The sequence below is a fragment of the Clarias gariepinus genome, chromosome 25 (genome assembly GCF_024256425.1).
Source record: "Clarias gariepinus isolate MV-2021 ecotype Netherlands chromosome 25, CGAR_prim_01v2, whole genome shotgun sequence".
NCBI lineage: Eukaryota > Metazoa > Chordata > Actinopteri > Siluriformes > Clariidae > Clarias > Clarias gariepinus.
The window spans coordinates 10,380,813-10,407,170 of NC_071124.1; the positions used below are offsets into that span (position 1 = coordinate 10,380,813).

Here is a 26,358-nt window from a genome sequence, read left to right on the forward strand (position 1 = left end):
TTCAGACACCAACCTTCATTTCTTTCAGTTTTTGCATGTTCCCTAACCACAAATGTGTCTAGTTTTTGAGTTACTTTACATATAATAGTTGGCTCTATGAATTTTCAGTTTTCATCTTGAGGCTACACTTACCTTTCAGCAGATGAATATTCGTCATATTGTACAACTGCTCTGATGACTCTTACTGTAGTCTATCCCTTTAGTCTTCTTCTATTAACAAGACTCTTTAGTTTAATTCTTTCTGTACTTGTTACAGTATGTACAGTATCTTAAAATATCTCAAAAAGTAACTTGCATAATGAAAAAATGTGATGTGATGTTTGAAATGTAGAATAATTTGACAGGTCCTCATTGTTGCATTTCTGGCAGTAATGTAAAAAAAATACTGTACAAGGCCATAATTAATAATATAATATAAACTAATAGGTTGAACAAATCCCCCCCAATATATAAATATAAAACATAGAAATTTTAAATAAATTACAGGCACCCAGGTACCACCCACTGAGGTAATCATTAGCAAATGTAATCATAATCATAAATAAAGTTAACAAATAGACATTAATTAATATTACTGCCGCTTCAAGTATCATGGTGTCCCACAGTTCTATGTGGTGTGTCCGAGTTGCATTGCTGTACTCCAGCTGCTCGACTCGTGAGGACTGAGGAGAGTTTAGTGTTTCAAAATCTTTGGCTCAACTGCTATGGGTAGGCTCTGTACAACAAATGTACTGTATCACTTCTTGGCTTTACATAAACTTAGGATTCCTATCAGTTGTTAACACCTTACCAATAACATTTCAGACAGGAGTAATTTTGCACTGGAACTGTAATTGTGAAATTATAAAATGCTGGAGGACATGCGATCTGGAGCAGTGTTGGAAGTAGATGCTGCACAACAGTTAAGTTGCAGCGTGATCTAGATAGAGGAAGAACTATGTGGTCCAGCTGGTGCATTTGCTCTGTTACTCATGATGCAGGTGGTAAATTGTTTACTCTATACTGTGGCTAACAGCTCTATCTTCGTACACATAAAAACACTGTTTTCTCCATTTGACCAGCCTACGGTGTTTTTTCTACCTTTTCAAAGGAAACATTAAAAGGCAAATAAATCTTTAATTATATTTTTTCACACAATTCATACTCATTTCCCTAATTTTCTTTTGATTCTGTAAATTAATATTCAGCTGCATTTTTAACTGCAATTCAATAGGTAATCTGTGTTTTGGGAGGCATTATAGACAGTAGGACGACTTGTATTATGCAGTTTAGAAGTTACTAATTGCAGGTCCTATTATACTGTGTCACTTTGCTTGTTTGAAGTTCTATAATTATGCCACAATGATTGGCATGATAGTAACATAGTGAACGTTAAGCATAAACATAAAAAATACAATTTCAGAAGTCAAATTATTGGTCTAAAAAAAAAAAGAATGAATTACTGGATTTTAGTTAAGAACTTTACAATTGAAATTCATATATACTGTATATTTAGAGAATATAAATATTGCTCACTGTACAAGCCATTGGTTCTGAGGCAGGTTATCTCATCAATGTTTTTTTTCCTCCCTGATGGCATGGGCAATGCCAAGCCTATTCCAGAGTGGCTTTGGAGTGATGAGGATTCTTAAACTGTTTCATACATGAATTGACCACCACATTGCAAACAATAATCAAACCAAAAGGTGGTGGATCTAAATATTTAATGTGTGACTTAAGAAGACTTAGACTTAGAAATTAGAATCAAGCCATCATTTACCTGCATGAAAAAGTCATTAATGCCAGAGAACATCAACTCACAACTCTGTGCATGCATGTACTGTATGTGTGTGACCATAATACTTATATCAGGTATATTTTCCATGTGCTAAATACATTAGGTAGCTGGATAGTATGAAAATGTAGTGTTCTTAAAAAGGCTAGTTTCCTAAATGCATTGATGGCAGGTGCATTAATGTGCTGAATGCATGCTTGCTTTCTGCTTTTTTTATGGTCATATCATATAGTCATAGATGTAGATAGTATTACTGGCAAAACAGGGCTAATAGGTTGAGAAATATGAAAAGGAAACATGAGGAATTTGCACATGCAGATACTCGATTTAAAAAGCCTGTGAAAGGCTAAAATGCTTACATAGAGGGTTATCATGAGTGATGATGCTGGTTCTGGATAGTGGAGATAAGGTTTACAGGAGGATCTTATGGAACCTTGCAGAAGCACTGAAAAGTTTTGTAGAATCCTATTATGGAAGCTGATGAAGATGAGGACAGGCATCATGGCTGAAGAAAAGGTTTTAGGCATTTGAACTAAAATGGTTGCAGGAAGTTCTAGATGGTGCAGATGAGTGGTGCAAAATGTTTAATTAGGAGCAGTTAATCATTCAGAACGTTCTTGGTATGTTAGCTCCTGCTTCTAATGAAAAAGTCTTGTTTGTTGTTTGCTGAACTACCGGGCTGTTGCTATGGAGATTCGGTTAACATAAGGGAATGTAGTCTTTGATTAGCGCGGTGCTTTTGTTGTTTTTGTCATGCAGTCAGCTCTGAAGAACAGCTTAACACTTCAAAGAAATCTTACCACAATTCTAACCTTGTCCAATCATGCTCTAGCACAACACAAATCCCTTCCGTGTGTGTGTTAGTCTTATAAACCTCTTTTAAGGTAGAAGCCTGAGTGTGTGTTTGAGCTTGTGTGCAGTCTACTGTATTACCTTGCTCAAGACTACACCTGCGTGTTAAGAATCTGATGGATTACGTATGCATTGAAGTGATAGGACAGCAAGTGTGTGTGTGTGTGTGTGTGTGTGTGTATGAGAGAGAGAGAGTGCAAGATAGAGAAAGGAATAGAGAGAGAGAGGAGAGAGAGAGAGAGAGAGAAAGAGAGAGAGAAAGATTTTCTGGTAATGGTGTCCATGGCAACAAGAATGTCTGTAAGGTAGTAACAGGATTACTTCCCCATAGTCACTTTCTCAAAAAACTGTTTCCATCCTCTTTATCTCTCTTTAACCTTCACCTTTTTCAACACCTGCTTGCTTTTTTAATGTCCTTCTATCTTCCCTTGTATCTTGTCCTCACTTTTTGCGTACGTGTTTTTGTGTATCATAAAAGAAATCAGTTCTTATGTGCTGGTGAACTAAACATCATATACAAAACTATAAACACACTGCTTTATAAAAAACAATAAACTATCCTACAATGTGTTGATTTTAACAAATAAGAGGTGGCTATAGATATACAGTATAGTGCAAAGATGTAAAGTAAATTGAATTATTTAGATTAAATTAAAAGAAATGGGAACAAATGTGCCGAAAGATACTATTTTGATCGGATGTTTATAAAAAACCTCAGCAGCAACCTCATTTCCTCTCTCATCTTGTTCTAATTACATGGCCAATCATCTGTCATCACCTGCACCTGTTTCTCACTGGTTCATGACTTTTATGACATGGCTTTCATGCTTGAATGATTTATAGGTCACTGCGTGGCTTAACATAACAAACATATTCATTTAAATCTGGTCAGGTACAGGGACTGGAGTGAAAATGTTACTCAAGACTACATAAAAATACAGGGTAGTCTAGCTCATTGGGAGCAAAATATGAAGAAAATAAATATGAAGACTCTTAAACAGTGTTTTAATTATAAATAAATCAATAAACTATTTATATGCATTTATTTTACACTCTGGGTCAGTAGAATGATAGTTCACTTCTCCTGTAAGCACATACTGTTGGACTGATGAACTTGTCCATCATTTAGACTAGTGTGTATAAGACGGGCCTATTGACAGCTGAAAGCCATGTGCACATGAAAGGTGGAGGGTGTCTAGCCAGAGACAGGGGTCATAAACTAGAATTATCCTTTTGGAAATCCCAGCAGCTAGCAGCCGATTAACAGGACCTACAGTAATCCCACCGCGGAGACACAGCAGGTCAGAGAACTTTGATTACATACTGTAAGTATATCACACAGTCAAGAGAGCGTGAGAGATTCAGAAAAATAAGTCATGTGTGCATCACTTCATTAGAGTAAACATCTGTAATTATCTGTAATCTCCACCATGGAAGTCAGGAGCAAAGCTGCAGGGAGTGAGTCTGAGGCTTTGCTCATCTTCAGGATAACATGAAGATACATTTGTATGTGTGTGTGGAGGGGGGGGGGGGGGGATGAACCTGCTAAATCTTTTCTTTATGTTGACATTTCATAACCACACACACACACACACAGAGAACACAGACAGGACAGAGAGATAGAGAGAGCGAGAGAGAGAGAATTCTGGCACACTGTTTCGAGTGGTTAGTGAATTAAGATGTATCTGTGCAGGAGTCCCTTTTGCTTTTCCTTCTGCCTCTCACTCTCAGTTAGACTGTTTCTATTTCTGAATCGCCTGAAAGAGAATCTGTGAAAAACAGGCTTCCTATGGAGGCCCAGGGGGGCCAAAAACTCAGGAAAACTGCTCTAATGGCTGTGAAATAATAAAGTGTCACTTCCACATGCTCACACACACACACACACACACTCACACACACACACACACTCACACACACACTCACACACACTCACACACACACTCACACACATACAGTACATGCATGCACAGAGTTGTGAGTTGATGTTCTCTGGCATTAATGACTTTTTCATGCAGGTAAATGATGGCTTGATTCTAATTTCTAATTTATTCTAGTTTTCTAATTAGATACATCCATTTATTTGATAGACAGATGGATGGATAGACGGATGGATGGATGGATGGATGGATGGATGGATGGATGGATGGATGGATAGACGGATGGATGGATGGATGGATGGATGGATGGATGGATAGACAGATGGATGGATAGACGGATGGATGGATGGATGGATAGACGGATGGATGGATGGATGGATGGATGGATGGATGGATGGATGGATAGACGGATGGATGGATGGATGGATGGATAGATGCATGCTTTATTGATCCCAAAGTAAATTCCTGAATTCCAAATTTCATTTGTTCTACCAATCAAAAGATCATCTTGGCAGATTTTGTTTAATTGTTTTGTTATTCAAAGTGTGTGTAAGAGAGAACATAATAACTTATGAAGTTCTATAAATTGGTCGAGCCTCAAATAAAGAAATACAAAGTCTAGGTATACTGTGAATTCAGAAATGTTTGCAACTTTTTAAATTTGTAAAAAAAATAAATAATAATTATAATAATTTTTGAAAGTCCAAGGCACCACCTTGCTCTTGGAAAATGCCATCAACTGTCACCTGGCCAGGTATCATGAGGATAAATGTGTTAGTCTGGATTAGTGTGTCTGCTAAATAGCATACAGTACTGTGCAAAAGTCTTAAGCCAGCCCTCATTTCTACATATTAAATTAATGAAATGGGAGCAAATGTTTTATCAACCTTACCCTCATTTCCCCTCTCGTCTGTTTCAACCACTCAGCATTCAGCATCACCAGTATAACAATCACTGGCCTGCTCATCTGTCTTCATCTGCACCTGTTTCTCACTGGTGCATGCCATAGATAGTCTTTATGCTTGAATGATTCATCGGTCACTATGTGGATTAACAAGAAAAAGAAAAAAAAAATCATGGACTGGACAGAAAATAAGAGCCAAAAAGTTGCCAAAGATGAGAGCCACAGAAGTAATTTAGGAAGCCTAGAGAGCTAATCATCAAGATTACATTAATGTATGGAAAGGGTCTCTCCTGATGGAAATAAAAAGAATGAAAGATGCAGCATAAATGACTTATTACAGAAATGTCATAATTATATATCCAGTGTTAGAGAAAATCAGTTACCAGTTTGTCCAGCTTTGAATTTTATAAATTTAGAGTTAGCTGTTGGTGCAACCGAGCCAGGGGTTGGAGAGTGGCCATGAGTTAGCCATGAGTTAGCCACTGTTGTTCCTGCGCTTGTAGAGTTAAAATGAACTCTACAAGAGTTATGAATAGACTGGCTTACTTTAGCATTGAGCACTTTAGCATTGAGCTAATTAGGATCACAAGGTATCAGCAAATCAAAACATATGAGTCCTGTAAAGAACTCGTCGAAATTAAACTCATCGAAATCAGCTCAATTTCAGAAGTTTAAATTGTGCTAAGTATAGCTATTTCTAGGAACAAGGATAACAATCCCTGCTATTACTCAAACACATCTCACCTTTGCCAGCGACCCAGTTTCTTTTAGAATGCTCCCACTCGTCTTCTTTCTTAGGAAATTGCTTCTATTCATCCCAAACTTAGCGGATCCAAAAAGAGTCCAGATATTTCTTACTTTCTATGGAGCGAGACTGATGAGTCATTGCACATGCTTCATTAGCTTGTGAACACACAAGCACACAGATATTCAAGTAGTAGACAGACCAATCACACACATTCAAACATACATCCTGACAAACACCCCCGTCTCCCACACACTCATGGAGGCTGCATGTGCTTTCCCCCTGTAGACGTTGGCTGCTCTCACTCGTCACTCCATAAACCTGCTCCCCAACCATCTGGCCCAGGCGCTGCATGTGCGCGCTGGCTCGCAGGAAATTAACGCGCGCATGCAGAGCACCATCGCACTGCGCAGCGGAGACAAACTCCGACGACAGCACATCATCCCTTTCTCTCTCACGTTTAGAGAGGCCGTCCTGGAGCACAAGGTAGCCAGCTACCCCCAGCTCATCATCATCATCATCATCATCATCCTCTTTATCATCATCGCCTGAACTCCATCATCCCTGCTTCTCTCTTAATGCTGCATTTTTTTAGTTTCTTTCCCTCCATCATTTTTTTGTAGAGATTAATTTCTCATTAGTAAGCAAAAGGCTGCGGTTTAATACGATATTTCCAATCACACACACACACACTAAGAAGGAGACACGGTAAAATTAAATGGCCTGTTTATAGAAACAGCATCTCAGAACCTTGTAAAAACCAGATTTAAAAGTTCAAACTCAAACAGCGCTAATAAAAGCTGCCAGTCTAGGACCGTGATTGAATGGGATAATCCCAGTTGGCCAGTGATGGTTGACTATTTAATGAACTGATCTGCCCTTTTGTTTACTCATGAGACAATCGCCATTGCGCCCCCCACATCGCCCACCCCCATCACATTTTTTTTTTTTTTTGCTTTTGCTCTGCTTACTTGAGTTGACCTTAAGCTGCCCCCTGCTGTATTTGGCTTGGCTCTGAAGTTGATTGGTTTGTTCTGCCTCGCCTCCAACTCTGACATCACATATTTTTCTCTCCGAAGAGCGCGTGCCTGTGTGTAGTCTGTACGTGTAAGAGATTTACACGTCCGCTCTCTTGTACAATAACAAGGTTTGACTACATGAGATTTTTGCGTGAATGTCTACCCTTGTAACTATGTGTTTGTGTGTGTGTGTGTGTGTGTGTGCATGTTTTTCCCACAGTATTCACAAATGAGGGATGAGGTGTTTAAATCTAATCTGGTGTGTGCCTTTATTGTGCTCCTCTTCATCACAGCAATTCAGAGCCTTCTACCATCTGCAAGGTAAAACACGAACATACGAACACCTTGCTTGGAAGTATGCCGAAATAATGTTCGATAAAATTTACCTTTCTTTACAAACTACAACCTAATTACAAACTCATTTTTACCTGGAATATATTACACTCACATCATTAACAAATGCATGTAATACATAACGTTAAATAATGTCAGTGTATAATTAGTTAATGCATTTACTGTATGTTCTTTAAACATAATAAAATAAAACCTACACTTTACAGTACAGTAAATTATATACTATGGTGTAGTAAATAATATAATGCTCTCTTTAGATATAAGGGGTGTTTGCAAACTGGAATTTGCACATAAAAATGACAATTGCTCCTAAATGATGGCGTTAAACCTATTGGCATTTACAGAAGACATAAAAAGTTTCAGATATGAAGCAGGTAGTCTGATCATGGCTTCACTGTACTGGGAAAACTTTCTGTCCTGATGGTATCCAAGCACTTGTAAAACACTGGGATAAGTGCATTAGTGTAGCCCAGGATTATATACAGACATAAAGGTAGTTTTTACTCTCATAACTGTGTTCTGTTCTGCACAATAAAAAATCCTTGTTTGACTTGAACGCCCCCTTATATCAGTTCTGGCTTTTTTCTCTCTCTCTTTCTCTTTTAGGATAGTTTTTTTATACATGTCAAATACAGATTATGTTTACAGAATAATAATAATAATAGTAATAGTAGTAGTATTAATAATAATAATAATAATAATAATAATAATAATAAAATGTATAAGTGTTCCTAATTATTTGTTTAGAATTGTATTGATTAGCACTGTCGCCTTGCAACACCAGGTTCTGGGTTCAGTTCCTTCTTCGGGTCTGTTTGCATTAAGTTTGCATGGACCCTCTGTTCTTGGTGGGTTTCCTCCGGGTTCACCAGTTTCCTCCCACAGTCCAAAGACATGCAGATTAGACTAATTGGCATTCCCAAATTGCCTGTAGTGTGTGAATGAGTGTGTGAGTGTGTGTACTGTATGTGTGTTTGCCTTGATGGATTGGAACACTGTCCACGGTGTACCTTGCCTTGTGCCCTAACCCTCCTGGGATAGGCTTAAGTGACGATAAGTGAGTGAGTGTATTATTCTTAATGGTGGACAGGGAATCCTTGCTTTAACACAAAGTAAAAGTTAAATCTTTATCACAGGAATAATACATCCTCTACAATATACAAAAGTTTTTTTCTATATAATAAATAGCTGTATAGATTTATCATGAAAAGCATTCGACTTATTCTGTAATTCATGTTTTTTCCTAAAGTACTGTTCAGATCAAGTTTTTTATCTGAACTTTGGGTGTGTTGTCTGTAGGATGCTGACCATGGTGATCCAGTTTTCTGTACTTATCTTGCTGCATTGCTGTCTGGTCGTCGTGACGACAGCAGAAGACTATAAGTGTCTGCCATTAGTGCTGCGTAAGGCGTGCTGCTGGGTGAATGAGACGTACACGGCACGTAACGTCATCATCCTCCTCTCCGTTCTCATCAACTTTCTGGCAGCCATTATTAACATTGTGAGCACACACATGCCTGCACACTCACACACACACACACACACACACAATTTTGCGACAAGAAAGTTTCGTCCCTGCCCAATTTTACAATTCATGACCTATAGACAGTTTTTCTTAGAATACTGGTTATAGTGTATACAGTTACTGATGGTATATAATGTGATTTAACGCTGTGTAATATGTTGTTTAGTTTATAATAGTTAATATTTTAAAAAGCGCATTTAACAAGGAGGTCTTTGTAACACATACTGTTTATCCTTTCTGTTTTTCTTTAGTTATGGTGTAATGTTGATAAATCCATTTGGGATGTATTCAGGAACGGCACATTTGATGCTTCAGCTTCGATTCCCGGCTGTCTCTACCCAGAGGTTAGTTCTTCCTGTGATTCATTCAAAGCAGAAACACAATGCTGTAGCTATTTAAAGAGATCAGTACGGATAATTAGGTATTCTGTGGCATCCTTACGGTAACTGGATAGCACACAGCTTAACAGGGTTAATGAGTACAAAGTAAAACCATTCTAAGATTACACAGCCATAAGAACTTGAGTAAATCGATTTGTTAGGAAGCGTAAACCATTAACAGTAAGTGTAGTTAAACTGATGCACAGTGTTTCAGTGTTTATTCTGACATTGCAGCCACATTAATATGTTCCAGTTGATTTTTGTTTTTCAGTACTTCGTGTTTACGGGCGTGCTGGCCATGGTGACGTGTGCGGTGTTCCTGCGGTTAAACTCAGTCCTAAAGTTGGCCATCCTGCTGCTAATGATCGCCATCTACTCGCTACTGACCGAAGCTTTCTATCACTCACTGTTCACCCGTTATGACACCATCACCGAATACGATGGCTTCACCAACCAGAGGTCAGCAAGCAAACACAGTCACACACACATACTGTACACACTTTTACAGACGTACACATACATATGAAACTATAATGGACAATAAAGTGGCATTAAAAACCGTACATGCACACCTACACACAATGCATACGTAACATTTTTTCTTGGTTTCTTTAAAGCTAGAAATTAAGCAGAGGTCAACAGAAACACTTGAACTAAACACACACACACACACTTCCAGTGTTATAATCTCCGCCCTTTAGAATCCAATAAATCCCACTGATGACGTTCTTTATCCTGTTACCCCGACAACAGCGAATGTTTCCTGGGAACCAAGAGAACATCTTTACTGCTGATGGCGATGTTCCTTTTAGCTGTATTCTATCACGGACAACAGGTGAGAGAATACACACACACACACACACACACACACACACACACACACACACACACACACACACACACACTTTAAATGTATAAGTGTGTAAGGTAAATGTGAGGTCTCTCCATTGCCTTGTATATCAGTGAAGAAAACTACATACTTACAAATTTAACCTTAACCTGAACTTCAGTGGCTGAAAAGGAAAACAATGCAAGGAGCACTTGAGTAAATGCAAGACAGATAATTGTGCTAAAATGCCAATACTGTCATATTTTCCTTTCATCACGAGAGCATTTGGTCCCAAAAAATAGCTGAGATCATGTTCAGACACTCCCCCTACCACCACACACACACACACACATACACAGTGTACCTGTCTGACTGTCTTGAGGAGACAAAGGGAAAAACAGGATGCCTTTAAAGTTCACTCTTTTGAATTAGTGTATTTGATTCCAGCGATCAATATGAGACTAGCAGGGTAATGAATCAGAGATAAACAAGTCATAGAGATCAAGAGAGGGCACAGGCATGGATGAAAACGAGAGGGGGAAGGAAGGAAGGAAGTAGGAAAAGAAAGAAAAAAAGACATTGTTTAAAAGAGGAAAAAGAGAAAAAATAGTTCTAATCGATGTTACTTTTTCTGGCATTGAATGAGGATTTGACTGTACTGTACCTCTCACAGTACAAAGACATGCAGGTTAGGCTAATTGGCGTTCCCAAGTCATCAGTAATGTGTGAATGAGCGTGTGTGTGTGTATGTGTCTGCCCTGTAATGAATTGGCACTCCATCCAGGGTGTACCACCCCGCCTCGTTCCCTAAGTCCCAGGCTCCAGGGACTTAGTGACCTTTAGGCTTCACGCCCCTGCATATACCCCCCTGTATACAGAATAAAGCGGTATACTGTAGATGATAAGTGAGTGAGTGATTTAATTTCACACCAAATACTGTACATGTGCATCATTATATGCATGTACAGTAAATATACAGTAGATAATATTTAAAATTGACTGCACTAGAAATAGGAAAGTTGGACTTTAATACTATTTTTAAGTATTAACCCTTTTTTTCTGCCCTACTGTCTTAGGGGTCACATTATTACATCATTTGATCCATAAGATCCGACACAGATTTCTTGAAAGTTTGTGGCAACCTTCCCATTTTCTAACTGAGTTGTGACTGCTGTGTTGCTTGTGCTGGCTGGGTTACGTGGGACATACAGTAGGATTATGGGTGATACATAAGAAACCAAAATTGGTGACCCGGCTCTGACTCTCCAATCAAAAAACATAGCCTTAAACACCTGAGACACCACTGTAGGTGCTTTGACCTATATTAAGAGCAAAAAAAATAGGTCACATTTAATTGTGCGCTTTAAATGTACTGTAAGAATCATAAGTGTGGCTGCAAGTACACTGCAGCATGTCGTAGCTTAATCAAGGTCAGTTTAATTCAGCAACCTGTTTTTCCACTCGAAAAAAAATCTGTAGAAAAACATAACAATTAGAAATGTAGTTTAGAGTGATTTTACAGTATGTTTAAACCTCTCATCTTTGTCCTTGTAGGATATGCCACGGTGGGAGCATTATTATTATTATAATTATAATTATTATTATAAAAAATTTCTATAGTACTCTGTTAACGTACACCACTGCTTTAAATTTGGGGATTACTTGTAAATTTTGTTTTTGTTTAATTATTTATTTTCTACATTCTACAAGAATTCTTTCAAAACAATAATAAAATTAGGTAATTATGTGACGACAACAACAACAACAGTAGGTTGCTATTTTAAGACAGGGAAGTCAGCCTTTCTGGAATAATTCTTTCAAGATCAGTATTGTCAAGTGCATTTGCAAAACCCATCAAGAACCATGATGAACCTGGCTCTCATGAAGACCAAAACTTACCTCTGTTGAAGGTTATTTAAATCAAGGTCAGTGTACCAACAAAAATCACCAATTAACAGCACCTTGGATTAGAGCAGTTATGAAAGCTTTACAGATTATGAATAGCGATACTGTACATCTTAACAGTAACTGTTCTAAGGAGATTATTGCATATTCAGTATCAAAACATTAAAAATAAAGAACGACCTTGGAGTTAGAAAGGGATTCCAAACTTTTGAGTGGTGGTGTACATTGCTAAAATAAAAAGAAGCCTTTGGATATTATGTTTTATAGTAACGAATGAATCCCCAAAGCCTTTAATTAAGATGCTCTTATTGCATTGGCATATACAGTATTATCTTTAATCTGTTCTTCTTGTTCTTTTTTGTATCAGTTGATGATGGCTAAATAAATAAATAATGAGGTAAGCATTTTGCTGTTGTAGAAGAATCCATGACCTTGGTTTGAACTTACAACAGGAAAGCTTCCAGGTTCTGACTGAGACTCAAAGTGACAGCTACACCCTTAAAGCAACTGAATAATTAATAAATGTTTCGAAATGAAAGACTTGCAAAGTTAAACTCTTTGCCATTACTGTCCATAAGCCACTCATGGACAGTAATAATAATAATAATAATAATAATAATATTTACACCAGCTTATTATGATGTGTTCTTTTGCATTTACTTCAGTGTATGGAAATTATATAATGTTAGGAATATACTAACACTATATATTTGTTATTTTAGATTTACTTTAGTGTTTAGACATGGTGTGTTATTGTTGATTTGTTGCAGTGTTTAGACATGTGGTGTTATTGTTGATTTGTTGCAGTGTTTAGACATGGTGTGTTATTGTTGATTTGGTGCAGTGTCTGGACATGGGGTGTTATTGTTGAAATGCTGCAGTGTTTGGACATGGGGTGTTTATGTTGATTTGGTGCAGTGTTTGGACGTGGGATGTTATTGTTGTTTTGGTGCAGTGTTTGGACATAGCGTGTTTTTGTTGATTTGGTGCAGTGTTTGGACGTGGTGTGTTATTGTTGTTTTGGTGCAGTGTTTGGACATGAGATGTTATTGTTGTTTTGGTGCAGTGTTTGGACATAGCGTGTTTTTGTTGATTTGGTGCAGTGTTTGGACATGGGGTGTTATTGTTGTTTTGGTGCAGTGTTTGGACATGGGGTGTTATTGTCGAAATGCTGCAGTGTTTGGACATGGGGTGTTATTGTTGAATTGCTGCAGTGTTTGGACATGGTGTGTTATTGTTGAATTGCTGCAGTGTTTGGACATGGTGTGTTATTGTTGATTTGCTGCAGTGTTTGGACATGGTGTGTTATTGTTGAATTGCTGCAGTGTTTGGACATGGTGTGTTATTGTTGATTTGCTGCAGTGTTTGGACATGGGGAGTTATTGTTGAAATGCTGCAGTGTTTGGACATGGGGTGTTATTGTCGAAATGCTGCAGTGTTTGGACATGGGGTGTTATTGTTGAATTGCTGCAGTGTTTGGACATGGTGTGTTATTGTTGATTTGCTGCAGTGTTTGGACATGGGGAGTTATTGTTGAAATGCTGCAGTGTTTGGACATGGGGTGTTATTGTTTAATTGCTGCAGTGTTTGGACATGGGGTGTTATTGTTGAAATGCTGCAGTGTTTGGACATGGCGTGTTATTGTTGAATTGCTGCAGTGTTTGGACATAGCGTGTTATTGTTGAATTGCTGCAGTGTTTGGATTTGGTGTGTTATCGTTGATTTGGTGCAGTGTTTGGACGTGATTATCGAACGTGGTTATCACCCCATGTTATCGTTGATTAGGTGCAGTGCTTGGACAGTGCTGTTAATTTGGTGCAGTGTTTGGATATGGCATGTTATTATTGATTTGGTGCAGTGTTTTGACGTGCTGTGTTATTGTTGATTTGGTGCAATGTTTAGATTTGATTTAGTGTTTGTAATGTGTTATTGTTGATTAGTTGCTGTGTTTGAACGTTATGTGTTATTGTTGATTTGGTGCAGTTTTTGGACATGGTGTTGATTTAGTGAGTGTTGGAATTTGGTGCAGTGTTTGATATTGCTAATATCAAACATTGTCATGTAGCGCAGCCACATAAAAGGGCATTTTAACAAACAGGGAAATGGATTAAGGAGCTAATGCTGCTCACCTGTGCTCGTAAAATTGCCCGATCTGGTTTTATTTGTCCCCATTGACAGTGTTGGTCACAGGGTAAGCTCTCGCGAGCATGCGCGATCGCAGCGCGAGAGAACCCGGAAGCGGCGTCGGGTCACGTGTGCCGGTATAAAGCCGGAACCGGCAAGTGGCTCAACACGGAGAGATTTACCCAGCGCGCTGTTTTTCAGAGAGAGAGTTTGTTGGATGGTTGTAAAGGAGTACTTTTCCCCGGTTGGATTATTCCTCATAGACACTCACAATTCACCTCTCGTTCCGTTGCTCGAGCTCCCGGATTTGTCATCGATACCGGTGAGGCCGAGCCAATCTCTCCCGTGCATCATTTCACACACTGCAATAACATTGACTCTGGACAATCATACACGCACTCACACACCCGCATACACCATACACATTGTTTCTATTTGTATATATTTTGTATATATTGGTTTTTGGTGCACCTTGTTTGTTTGTTTGTTTGTTTGTTGGTTTAATACACGTTGGTTTGGTTTATATATAGTTATTGTGTCGCGTCTTTACTTGTCCTGTCTTGATTGCGCAATACCGGAAGTGTTGTTTAAAAACCCGTATTTTGATTCTCGACCCCGTAGCAAGGTAACTAGTGGTTTAATTAAATCCAAGTGTTACATAGTGGTGGCCCGTACGTACGGGGAATCGGTATTTTCGGGTATTTTCCGGTTTTGTGTGTCTTGGCAGAACAAAATGGATGCTAACATTGCTAATGCTAATGCTAGTGGTGCCGTGCAGGCCGATCTAGCTGTAGCTAATAATGTGCTGGAGGATGTAGATGATGCTTTTGTTACACGCCGTAACCCTACAGCTGAAATAACCTCATTGATTAGTTCACTATATATATCTGACAGACATGATGATGATGATGATGATGATGTTGGGTCTGATATTAATGTTGTGCATAGATTGCAAACTGAACTGAATCAATGCAAGGAGGATATGGGGGCGCTTACTGACAAAGTGAACACGTTGGAGCAGGATTTTAGACAATCCGTAAACAGCAGTTTGAACAGGGAAACCAGTTTTCGGGACGCAGTGGACGCCAGCTTAGAAGGGCTGGAGCGCTACTGCCAAGAGGCCCTGGAGAAACTGGAAAGAGCTGTCACTGACTGTTTTCTGCGACGTGACGTAATCTGGGAAAACCAGATGAAAAAACTACGGCTCACAAGTACGCCCACCATCCAAAGGTTAAAGGCCTACACCCCTGCATCTCCCCAATCTCCTGTTCTACACTCTCCCAGCACGGCGATCACAGCTTCTACGGCAAAGGTAAAGCACATAAGCAGTCATGAAACATACGACATTCCTCCTTGTGTCCAACCACACGCTTCTGCCCAGCTTACCTCCTCAGTTTCACCCTCTTCTTCTTCCTTTTATGGCCGACCACCCATCCGCCTGGAGTTTCCAGCCTTTGGCGACGCTTCAGAGACGGCGGATGTTCTTAACTTCATCGAACAGTGTGAAAACTATCTGGAGATCAGACCACTGCCCAGCCCAGAACTGTTAGGAACCCTCAGCACGGTGCTACGAGGACCTGCTCTGAGCTGGTGGAAGGCAGAGAAAGGCAAGGTGAAGGACTGGAAGTCTTTTAAACAGGCATTTATGGCGGCTTTCTTACCGGATGACTATCTCACAGAAGTGGAAGAAAACTTAAGGTCTCTGGTACAGCAGCCCAGTCAACGCCTTAGAGACTTCGCCTATGACTACCGCGCCCTCTGTATGAAGTGGAAGCCTGATATCTCCGAGGAAGAACTAGTGGGTCGAATCCTGAACAACATCAACCCAAGAGTGGCAGGATGTCTGAGAGGAACAGTGAACACCGTGGAACAGCTGGTGAAGATAGGTTCTAGGGTGGAAAAAGACTGCAAGAGCTCCAAAGACTACTGGCAGAAGGTGGACTCTCAGCACAACAAAGAAAAGAGTCATAAGAAGGCAGGTGAGCGAGTTCCTTCAAAGCACGCAGCGGGACTCTCCATTGCTCAACCTCTGGCAACTCCTTCGCTTCTCCTGGTTCCAGTAACAGTGCAAGGAAGGAAGGTGAATGCTGTGGTCGATACAGGAAGCTCCTACACGCTGATGAGGGAACATCTATGGAAGCAGCTCTGCGAACAGGAAGTCAGGTGTGATGTTCCTTCTCCTCAGAAGTTTGTTATGGCTGATGGGAAAACACACCAGGCGCAAACCCAGAGAAGGCTGCGTTACAACTGGCACACGATCGACTGTGAGCTAGACACTTACGTCATGAGCAACTCTCACCTGGCTTTCCCGCTGATCGTGGGGCTGGACTTCTTAAAAGCCACAGGAGCGACCTTGAACGTCGCACGCGGGGAGTACGGGCTGAAAACAGAGGAGGGAGTCACTTATCATCCCATCATAATGTCCCAACCCCACTCTGCGCCATCTAAGTCTGCTCAAAGGAGACACCCTCATCTCCCGGCTACAGCTAACCTGTATCTAGCCTTACCTGTGACTCCTGATGATCTCCTATGTGCGGAGGAAAACTTAAAAAGTGTGACATCATGGGACACCGACAACGAAGAGGAGCTGCTGAAACTAATGGCCGCTTGGCCCCGCACCACCTCCAACATCTTGGGCAAAACAGCATTAGAGAGACACAAAATCACTTTATCTGACGACTCCCCTTTTAGATCCAGAGCATACAGAGTTTCACCCTTAAAGAAAAAAATAATAGAAGATCAAGTCGACCAGATGCTGAAGGACAACATCATCGAACCTTCCTGTTCATCATGGTCGTCACCTGTTGTTTTAGTACCTAAACCCGATGGGACTTACCGTTTCTGTGTGGATTTTAGAAAATTGAACAGCAAAACCAAACCTGATGCATATCCAATGCCTTTAATACATGACATCATTGAATCACTGGATGGCGCCTCCTGGTTCTCAACGTTGGATCTACAATCTGGTTACTGGCAGGTGGAGATGGAGAGAGACAGCTGTGAGAAGACTGCCTTCATCACTACCAAAGGTCTGTTTCAATTCCGGTCCATGCCCTACGGACTCAGAAACGCAGCTGCAACGTTCCAACGACTGATGGAGAAAGTCTTGGCGGATCTAAGAGGAAAGTATTGCTTCGTCTATATAGATGACATCATTATCTACTCTCAATCACTAGAACAACATAGGATGCATCTCAACGCAGTATTTTCCAGACTCACCCAAGCCAATCTCTCCCTCAACATGAAGAAGTGTCATTTCTTCAAAAGGCGGCTGAAGTTCCTTGGTCATGTCATCTCTGAAGAAGGTGTGCAGTTAGACCCGGAGAAAACAAAGGCGGTGGCAGAATATCCTCCTCCTCAAGACTTAAAATCTCTTCAACGTTTTCTGGGTCTCGCCGGCTGGTATCACAAGTTCATTCCCCACTTTGCCGACATAACAGCTCCATTAAATAATTTAAAAAGGAAGGGAGTAAAATGGGAGTGGACCGAAGAATGCCAGAACAGCATGGATGTCATCAAACACGCACTGCAAAACCCACCAGTACTAATACAACCGAACCTAAATCTCCCATTCCAATTGCACACCGACGCCAGCGAAGTGGGCCTGGGAGCCATCCTCACCCAAACTGCAGCAGAAGGAGAAAGAGCAGTAGCTTACGCCTCACGAATGTTAAGAGGAGCTGAGCAGAATTACTCCACGTCAGAAAAGGAGTGTTTGGCCGTGGTCTGGGCTGTAGAAAAATGGAGGCACTATCTAGAAGGTCGTGCTTTCGAGGTCTTTACCGACCATGCCGCCCTGTCCTGGGCCTTCAACTGCCCGAAAACCAGCTCTCGTCTCACCCGATGGACGTTACGCCTACAACAGTTCGTTTTTACAGTACATCATAGAAAAGGCTGCTTAAATTTGGGACCAGATGCGCTATCCCGGGCGCCCCCGCCGTTGGAAGTGGGCACCGCTCCATGTCTCGCCATCACAACCTCTAAATGTTCATCCGACTTACCAAACGACCTGTGCGAAATAACTCAAGCCCAACATGAGGACCCCACCATCACGAAGCTGCTCTCTAATGACCAGCCACGAAGCACAAGGGAGCAGAGGGTCTCGTTCGAACATCACCAAGGGGCGTTATATCGCCGGGTACCGGTAAGACACGGAGAAAAATTTCAACTAGTTGTCCCCCAGTCATTAATAAAAAACTTTTTACATTACTATCATGACAATCCCTTGGGAGGACACCTGGGGCAACTAAAAACCCTGCTGAGGTTACTAGATGTGGCATGGTGGCCTACGGTGCGGAAAGACGTCTGGCACTATGTGAGAACTTGCAGCGTGTGTCAACAGTATAAAACAGAAAACACTAGACCTAGTGGGCTACTACAGAGCACGGAGGTTCCAGAGCCAGGACACACCGTGGGATTGGACATCATGGGTCCTTTTCCCCGAAGTAAAAGGCAAAATGAATATCTTTTGGTGGTGGTAGATTATTTCACCAAATGGGTGGAGATGTTTCCCCTCAGGGATGTAAAGACGCCAAAACTGGTGAAGGTTCTAAGAGAGGAGATCTTTACTAGATGGGGAGTCCCCAAATATCTAGTTTCCGATCGAGGACCACAGTTTACGTCTCAGCTCTTGGCACACCTCTGCCAAACCTGGGGGAGCGTCCAAAAGCTAACTACGAGCTACCACCCACAAACGAACCTGACGGAACGAGTTAACCGAACTCTGAAGACAATGATCGCTTCATACGTCGGGGACCATCACCAAAACTGGGACCAATGGTTACCAGAGCTCAGATTCGCCATCAATACAGCCCAACAGGAAACTACGGGAAAGACGCCTGCAGAACTCACACTGGGTCGGCAACTAAAAGGGCCACTCGAAAGGCTCATGAATCACCCTCCAACACCTGATCACACCGCCTACTCACTACTGGACAGACAACGACTTATCACGGAGGAGGTGAGACAAAGAGTAAAACAACAACAGTCCAAACAAGCTAGATACTACAATGCCCGGAGAAAAGATGCGCACTTTAAACCGGGAGATCTAGTTTGGATAAAAACTCACCCACTCTCCTCCGCAGCGAAAAGATTTTCTGCCAAGCTAGCGCCCAAGTGGGAGGGACCAGCAGAAATAAAAACCAAAAAAGGACCAATCAACTACACAGTGTCTTGGGGCAATCCACAAAAAACTGATACAGTGAACGTGGTTAATCTAAAGCGCTTTTACGGACGTTCTCCTCAGACGCCGGAGGCTTGGGGGGGGGGTCTATGTAGCGCAGCCACATAAAAGGGCATTTTAACAAACAGGGAAATGGATTAAGGAGCTAATGCTGCTCACCTGTGCTCGTAAAATTGCCCGATCTGGTTTTATTTGTCCCCATTGACAGTGTTGGTCACAGGGTAAGCTCTCGCGAGCATGCGCGATCGCAGCGCGAGAGAACCCGGAAGCGGCGTCGGGTCACGTGTGCCGGTATAAAGCCGGAACCGGCAAGTGGCTCAACACGGAGAGATTTACCTAGCGCGCTGTTTATTTTGAGAGAGAGTTTGTTTGATGATTCTAAAGGAGTACTTTTCCCCGGTTGGATTATTCCTCATAGACACTCACAATTCACCTCTCGTTCCGTTGCTCGAGCTCCCGGATTTGTCATCGATACCGGTGAGGCCGAGCCAATCTCTCCCGTGCATCATTTCACACACTGCAATAACATTGACTCTGGACAATCATACACGCACTCACACACCCGCATACACCATACACATTGTTTCTATTTGTATATATTTTGTATATATTGGTTTTTGGTGCACCTTGTTTGTTTGTTTGTTTGTTTGTTGGTTTAATACACGTTGGTTTGGTTTATATATAGTTATTGTGTCGCGTCTTTACTTGTCCTGTCTTGATTGCGCAATACCGGAAGTGTTGTTTAAAAACCCGTATTTTGATTCTCGACCCCGTAGCAAGGTAACTAGTGGTTTAATTAAATCCAAGTGTTACAGTCATAATGTGTTATTGCATTACAGTGTGTTATTTGGTACAGTGCTTGGATGTGATGTGTTATAGTTGATTTGGTTCAGTGTTTGGACGTGGTGTGTTATTGTTGATTTGGTACAGTGTTTGAACATGGTGTGTTATTGTTGATTTAGTACAGTGTTAAGACGTGGTGTGTTATTGTTGATTTGGTGCAGTATCCTAAAGTGGTGTGTTATTGTTGATTTGGTGCAGTGTTAAGACGTGGTGTGTTATTGTTGATTTGGTGCAGTGTTAAGACGTGGTGTGTTATTGTTGATTTGGTGCAGTGTTAAGACGTGGTGTGTTATTGTTGATTTGGTGCAGTGTTAAGACGTGGTGTGTTATTGTTGATTTGGTGCAGTATCCTGAAGTGGTGTGTAATTGTTGATTTGGTGCAGTGTTTGGACGTGGTGTGTTATTGTTGATTTGGTGCAGTGTTAAGACGTGGTGTGTTATTGTTGATTTAGAGCAGTGTTAAGACGTGGTGTGTTATTGTTGATTTGGTGCAGTGTTAAGACGTGGTGTGTTATTGTTGATTTGGTGCAGTGTTTAGACATGGCATGTTATTGTTGGTTTGGTGCAGTGTTTGGACGTGGTGTGTTATTGTTGATTTGGTGCAGTGTTTGGACATGGGGTGTTATTGTTGATTTGGTGCAGTGTTTGGACGTGGTGTGTTATTGTTGATTTGGTGCAGTGTTTAGACGTGGTGTGTTATTGTTGATTTGGTGCAGTGTTAAGACCTGGTGTGTTATTGTTGATTTGGTGCAGTATCCTGAAGTGGTGTGTTATTGTTGATTTGGTGCAGTGTTTGGACGTGGTGTGTTATTGTTGATTTGGTGCAGTGTTAAGACGTGGTGTGTTATTGTTGATTTGGAGCAGTGTTAAGACGTGGTGTGTTATTGTTGATTTGGTGCAGTGTTAAGACGTGGTGTGTTATTGTTGATTTGGTGCAGTGTTTAGACATGGCATGTTATTGTTGGTTTGGTACAGTGTTTGGACGTGGTGTGTTATTGTTGATTTGGTGCAGTGATTAGACATGGCATGTTATTGTTGGTTTGGTGCAGTGTTTGGATGTAGTGTGTTATTGTTGATTTGGTGCAGTGTTAAGACGTGGTGTGTTATTGTTGATTTGGTGCAGTGTTAAGATGTGGTGTGTTATTGTTGATTTGGTGCAGTGTTAAGACGTGGTGTGTTATTGTTGGTTTGGTGCAGTGTTTAGACATGGCATGTTATTGTTGGTTTGGTACAGTGTTTGGACGTGGTGTGTTATTGTTGATTTGGTGCAGTGATTAGACATGGCATGTTATTGTTGGTTTGGTGCAGTGTTTGGATGTAGTGTGTTATTGTTGATTTGGTGCAGTATTCTGACGTGGTGTGTTATTGTTGGTTTGGTGCAGTATTCTGACGTGGTGTGTTATTGTTGGTTTGGTGCAGTGTTTGGATTTGGTGCAGTGTTTAGACGATGAACCCATGTATCCATCATTCAGAGTGCCTATTATACAAGCCTGTGGTGGTAGTGTTATGATCTGGGGTTGCTTCTGTTAGTAAGGTCCAAGTTCAGCAACATTATTTGCCCAGAAATGAGGTCTGAATATACTGAATAATCAGTTTTTCCATCAGTGGGTTTTTTCTTCACTAATGTCTTCACAGACATATTCCAAGATGACAATGGCAGAATTTATTTGGGTTAAATTTTGGAAAGGTGGTCCAGGGAGCAATAGACATCATTTTTACACATGGATTGGCCACCACAGAGTGTAGAATCTTTGGGATGTGCTGGAGAAGACTACCCAATGTTCTAACTATCCTATTATTATATATTCTATAAGTTCTTGGGGAGAAATGTATACATGTCTGGATGGAAACACTGTGCTGTAGTCAAAGCAAAAGGCAGTCCAACAAATTATTTAAATGATTGTTTTTTGTTTGTTTCGTGCAGTGTGTTTTTAAAATGCTGCGTATGAGTAGTTAATATAAATCATCTATCAAACTATACGTTTAATATAATACAACAGTTTTGTAATTCCAAGGAATGGGAAGCAACCTATGAGTCTCACCAAAACAGTGAACTTATTTTGAAGAATTTTCAAGCTTTTGATTGATTAATTTCTTTTAGCAAAGTTGTGAAACACACACATGCACATGCCACACACACGTTTTGGTCTCACTCCCTTCTACCAACACAAAAAGACATCAATAAATAAACCTGCTAACAAGTCACAGGTGGAAAGTATTACGTGTTACATTCCAGCTTCACCAGCCTCTGTCTACTCTCACTCAACCACACCCCCACTACCACATATACGTATGTTTAAAATAACAAAGACAGTTTCAATTACAGTTGTCCCTCATCACGTACATCAGCTTAATCAGCTCTCTTTCCCTCTCTCATGCCCACACTTTCTGTATTTCATCTCACAGCTAGACTCTTAAAACCGTTGATATCACATGCCTGTTGTTATTGTTGTTTCTGAGATTTTTTCCTCCTGGGAAGACAAGTAAGATTCATATGACTCCTCAGTGGAGGGAAAATGCTATAAGCAGTGTGAAGCAGATGAAAATGTGTCATCATAGACCCCATGTCTATGATTGTTGCTTAAGGGTGTAGTGGTTAGCACTGTGGCTTTACACCTTCAGGGTCGAGGGTTCGAATCCCACCTTCTGTGTGCATGGAGTTGGCTGCTCTACCCCTTGCTTGGTGGATTTCCCCTGTGTATTCCACTTGCCTTCTACAGTCAAAAGACATCCTTTATCCTTGTGCCCTGCACTGAATTGGCACTCCATCTCAGGGGTACGTTGCCTGCTCCCTCAAGTTTCCTGAGATAGGCTTCAGGTCTCCCGTGACCCTGTACAGGTTAAGCGTTATGGAAAATGACTGAGAGCAAGAGAAGGCTTTCCGTTGCTCACAATTGCGTCACATGAATGCATTAAAGAAATTATTGATAGTAATTATGATTTTATGCTCACAATCAATGTGAACTAATAAGGAAACAAAGTCAGCAATTGTTTCAATTAATGCATCTGTTTAATAGTTTAATCTCGCCGCAATAATCCTTTTTTTGATGATGTTTGGTTTGTCATTTGCTCTGTTATTACAGCAAATGAGAACAAGTAAATATTAGACTCTCCAATAAAAAATTTGTATCTGCACCATAAATTTACTTGGTCTGACTGATAATGGAGTAGTTTGTGGCTTCGTTATAACAGGAAATTACTAGGTATCAAATCCATGCAATAGTTGGAAATTTTTCAATTTTTCAATGAATGATTTATTAGTGCTGTATGGCTTCTTTCTCTTGTTGGGCATTTACTGCTCTCTCTCTCTTAGTGTGTTATTTTTCAGTGAGACAAAAATATACCTGGATGCTACTCCAAATATCGCACCTACAAGCATAGGGTTTCTAATGTATATATAATAGCTGCACAGATACTTCCCTGAAATTCCCCAAGTACATTTTAGAAACCACAGAAAAATACTAAAATTAGCCTGAAATATCTGGACATAGTTCTTTTTTGGGGGTAAATATGTTCAAATCGTTGCTGCTTGATGGTATAATGATTATCACAGTTGGCTTACACCACCAGGGTCGAAGGTTTGAATCCCACCTTCAGGTTTGCCGTTCTCTCCCTTGTTTAGGGACCTCGAATTAGCCTGAAGTATCGTTTTTACATACACACAGATTATACCATGGTCAGAGATAGTCACCATTATAGAAATAACCATGTTAGATTTTCCTTAAATTTAGAAAACACAGTGATATATGGAGGCGGAATGGTGGCTCGGTGGTTAGCACTGTCGCTTTGCACCTCCAGGGTCAGGGTTCGAACTCACAGTGGGTTTCTTCTTATAGTCCAGACATGCAGATTAGGCTAATTGGGGTTCCCTAATTGCCCATAGTGTGTGAATAAGTGTGTGTATGTGTGTGTGCCCTGCAATCGATTGGAACCCTATTCAGGGTGTACCCCACCTCGTGCCCTAAGTGTCCTGGGATAGGCTCCAGGCCCCCCGAAACCCTGTACACAGGATAAAGCGATGTAGATAGGGAGTGAGTTATTTCTGGACCTTAATGTCTGCAATGATCTCTTAAGTGTATGGCCAAAACATCGTGTTGATATTCACTCTTATTTCCATTGCTTCTCACACTTTTTCCTCTACCTTTCTATCTTTCTTTCTCTTCATAGCTGGAATACACAGCGAGATTGGACTTTTTGTGGCGAGTACAGGCGAAGGAGGAGATAAATGAAATGCGGGAGCTACGGGAGCATAATGAGAATATGCTGCGCAACATTCTGCCCAGCCATGTTGCTCGGCACTTCCTGGAAAAGGACAGAGACAATGAGGTCATGACACACACCTACACACTGCACACAAAGGCTATGAAAGTGCTTTAAAATGCTATTCTTGTCCTTCTTCTTTGAGTTCGTCATGGCTATTGAAAACAATCATACACAAAAGCTTAATTTAAATGTTATTTATTTCTCTACATTATAAGTGATGTTAATAACACAATTACCCTAAGTACATCCTAGTCAATTATCCATGTAATTATGTAATTGAACATACGAACTGAGTGTGTAGATGATGATGATGCTTCATTAATCATACTCAGTCATGAGATTAAAATATTATAGATATCATAATTAGGTAATAAAAACAACAAACCTAGGGTTATGTATTTATAGTATAGTTATTTTTGGCATGTCCAGTATATAGTTAAATTTTTTTTATCAGCATAACATACTCAAAGCATGTGTTTGTGATGTCACTTCTCCCTCCTTGAGAACATGGCTAATTTTGCTCTCCTGGACTCCTGGCCATGAATATCTGTTTTATTAGTGGGATTTGAACTCCAGCTACAAATTAATCCTGACATGGTGAAGCATTAAATCCAAACGACTGGGTTAAATGAACTCTCATACCAATCATGTGTTACATATTCTTCTGTGAGTTCGTGAAATCTCGACTGGTAAACGAGACGAACAAAAACAGCTTCCTGCATGCAACGTGTTTTTCTTAGGTTAATTTTACACGAGGCACTCTTGAGTCTTGTAAGCATTATCTCTGTGTAATATTTCCTTTTGATAATATTACTGTGAAGTGCATCATTGCTCCCAAATGCAGCAAAACCGGTGCTAATTATAGCAGCACCAAGAGGCGAAGAAGTATTGGTTTGGAAATCAAACGTTATTAAACAACACAAAGGTGGAAAATTAATAAATGGTATTGCTCATGATCTAAGCATGTCACCCTCACACACGGCAAGTAGAAAAACAAGTTTATTCTTTCATCCTTAGAACTAGGTTGGTTTTTTTGCCTGGCAGTGACATGGTACGCTAGTTTACATACAAGAGGCACCACAATGCAGTGACTTGTATTTGTACTGTCTGTCTGTATGTCTAAATGTCCAGCCAGAGTTTGTCACAGCATCACACAAAACTCGCTGAATAGATTTTAATAAAACTTTGGCAGCACTTTGGTATTTGTCTGGAGTTAAAGCGGCGCCATAAATGAATTCAAAATGTTGAGTAGAGGTAGAGTTATGAGCAACTATGTACCAGATTAAAAACCGGGAGTTTTGACAGCGCACTGTGGGCGTGTATTAAATTAACCGCTGGACAGATTTATTTGAACTTTTGCAGTAATTAGATATTTGCCTGAACTTTAAACTGCACCGTAAGTGAAATCAAAATGGTAAATACAGTAAAAGCGATATTATGAACAGTTATGCGCCAGATTTAATAATCTACTTTTATTTTTTAATGTTAGACAGAGCGTTTTTACTGTATATAAACACACTACCACACACCAGAAATTATTTTATTAATTGGGGTGAATTTCGTTTATTTCTTTTATTATTACTTTACTCTTTACATTATTGCCAGCTGACATCTGACCGACAAAATTGTTAAAATTTGATTATTAATGTAATGGAAGTCTAATGTCTTTTGATAATGTTGTATTGAAGCAGGCTTAGTATAATGTCCCGGTTAAAGCAGGCGTATTAATTGCTGGGTACACTGTTGGGTTGTTTGCCTGATAAGGTGGTTGGTGATATTTAT

The 26,358-nt window shown here is 40.4% G+C and overlaps 1 protein-coding gene across 2 annotated transcripts in view; it reads left to right on the top strand.

The window, feature by feature from the left end:
- The window catches only part of adcy8 (adenylate cyclase 8 (brain)), a 68,615-nt gene that overhangs the window by 33,702 nt on the left and 8,555 nt on the right, over window positions 1-26,358 (top strand). Inside the window, exons 8-14 of one of the 2 annotated variants that reach the window (XM_053486812.1) lie at window positions 6,441-6,638; window positions 7,392-7,492; window positions 8,825-9,026; window positions 9,302-9,394; window positions 9,702-9,889; window positions 10,184-10,265; window positions 24,481-24,639. In XM_053486812.1, the coding sequence (XP_053342787.1) occupies window positions 6,441-6,638; window positions 7,392-7,492; window positions 8,825-9,026; window positions 9,302-9,394; window positions 9,702-9,889; window positions 10,184-10,265; window positions 24,481-24,639 (1,023 nt within the window). The remainder of the gene's footprint in view (window positions 1-6,440; window positions 6,639-7,391; window positions 7,493-8,824; window positions 9,027-9,301; window positions 9,395-9,701; window positions 9,890-10,183; window positions 10,266-24,480; window positions 24,640-26,358) is intronic. The other variant, XM_053486813.1, reaches the window with a different exon arrangement.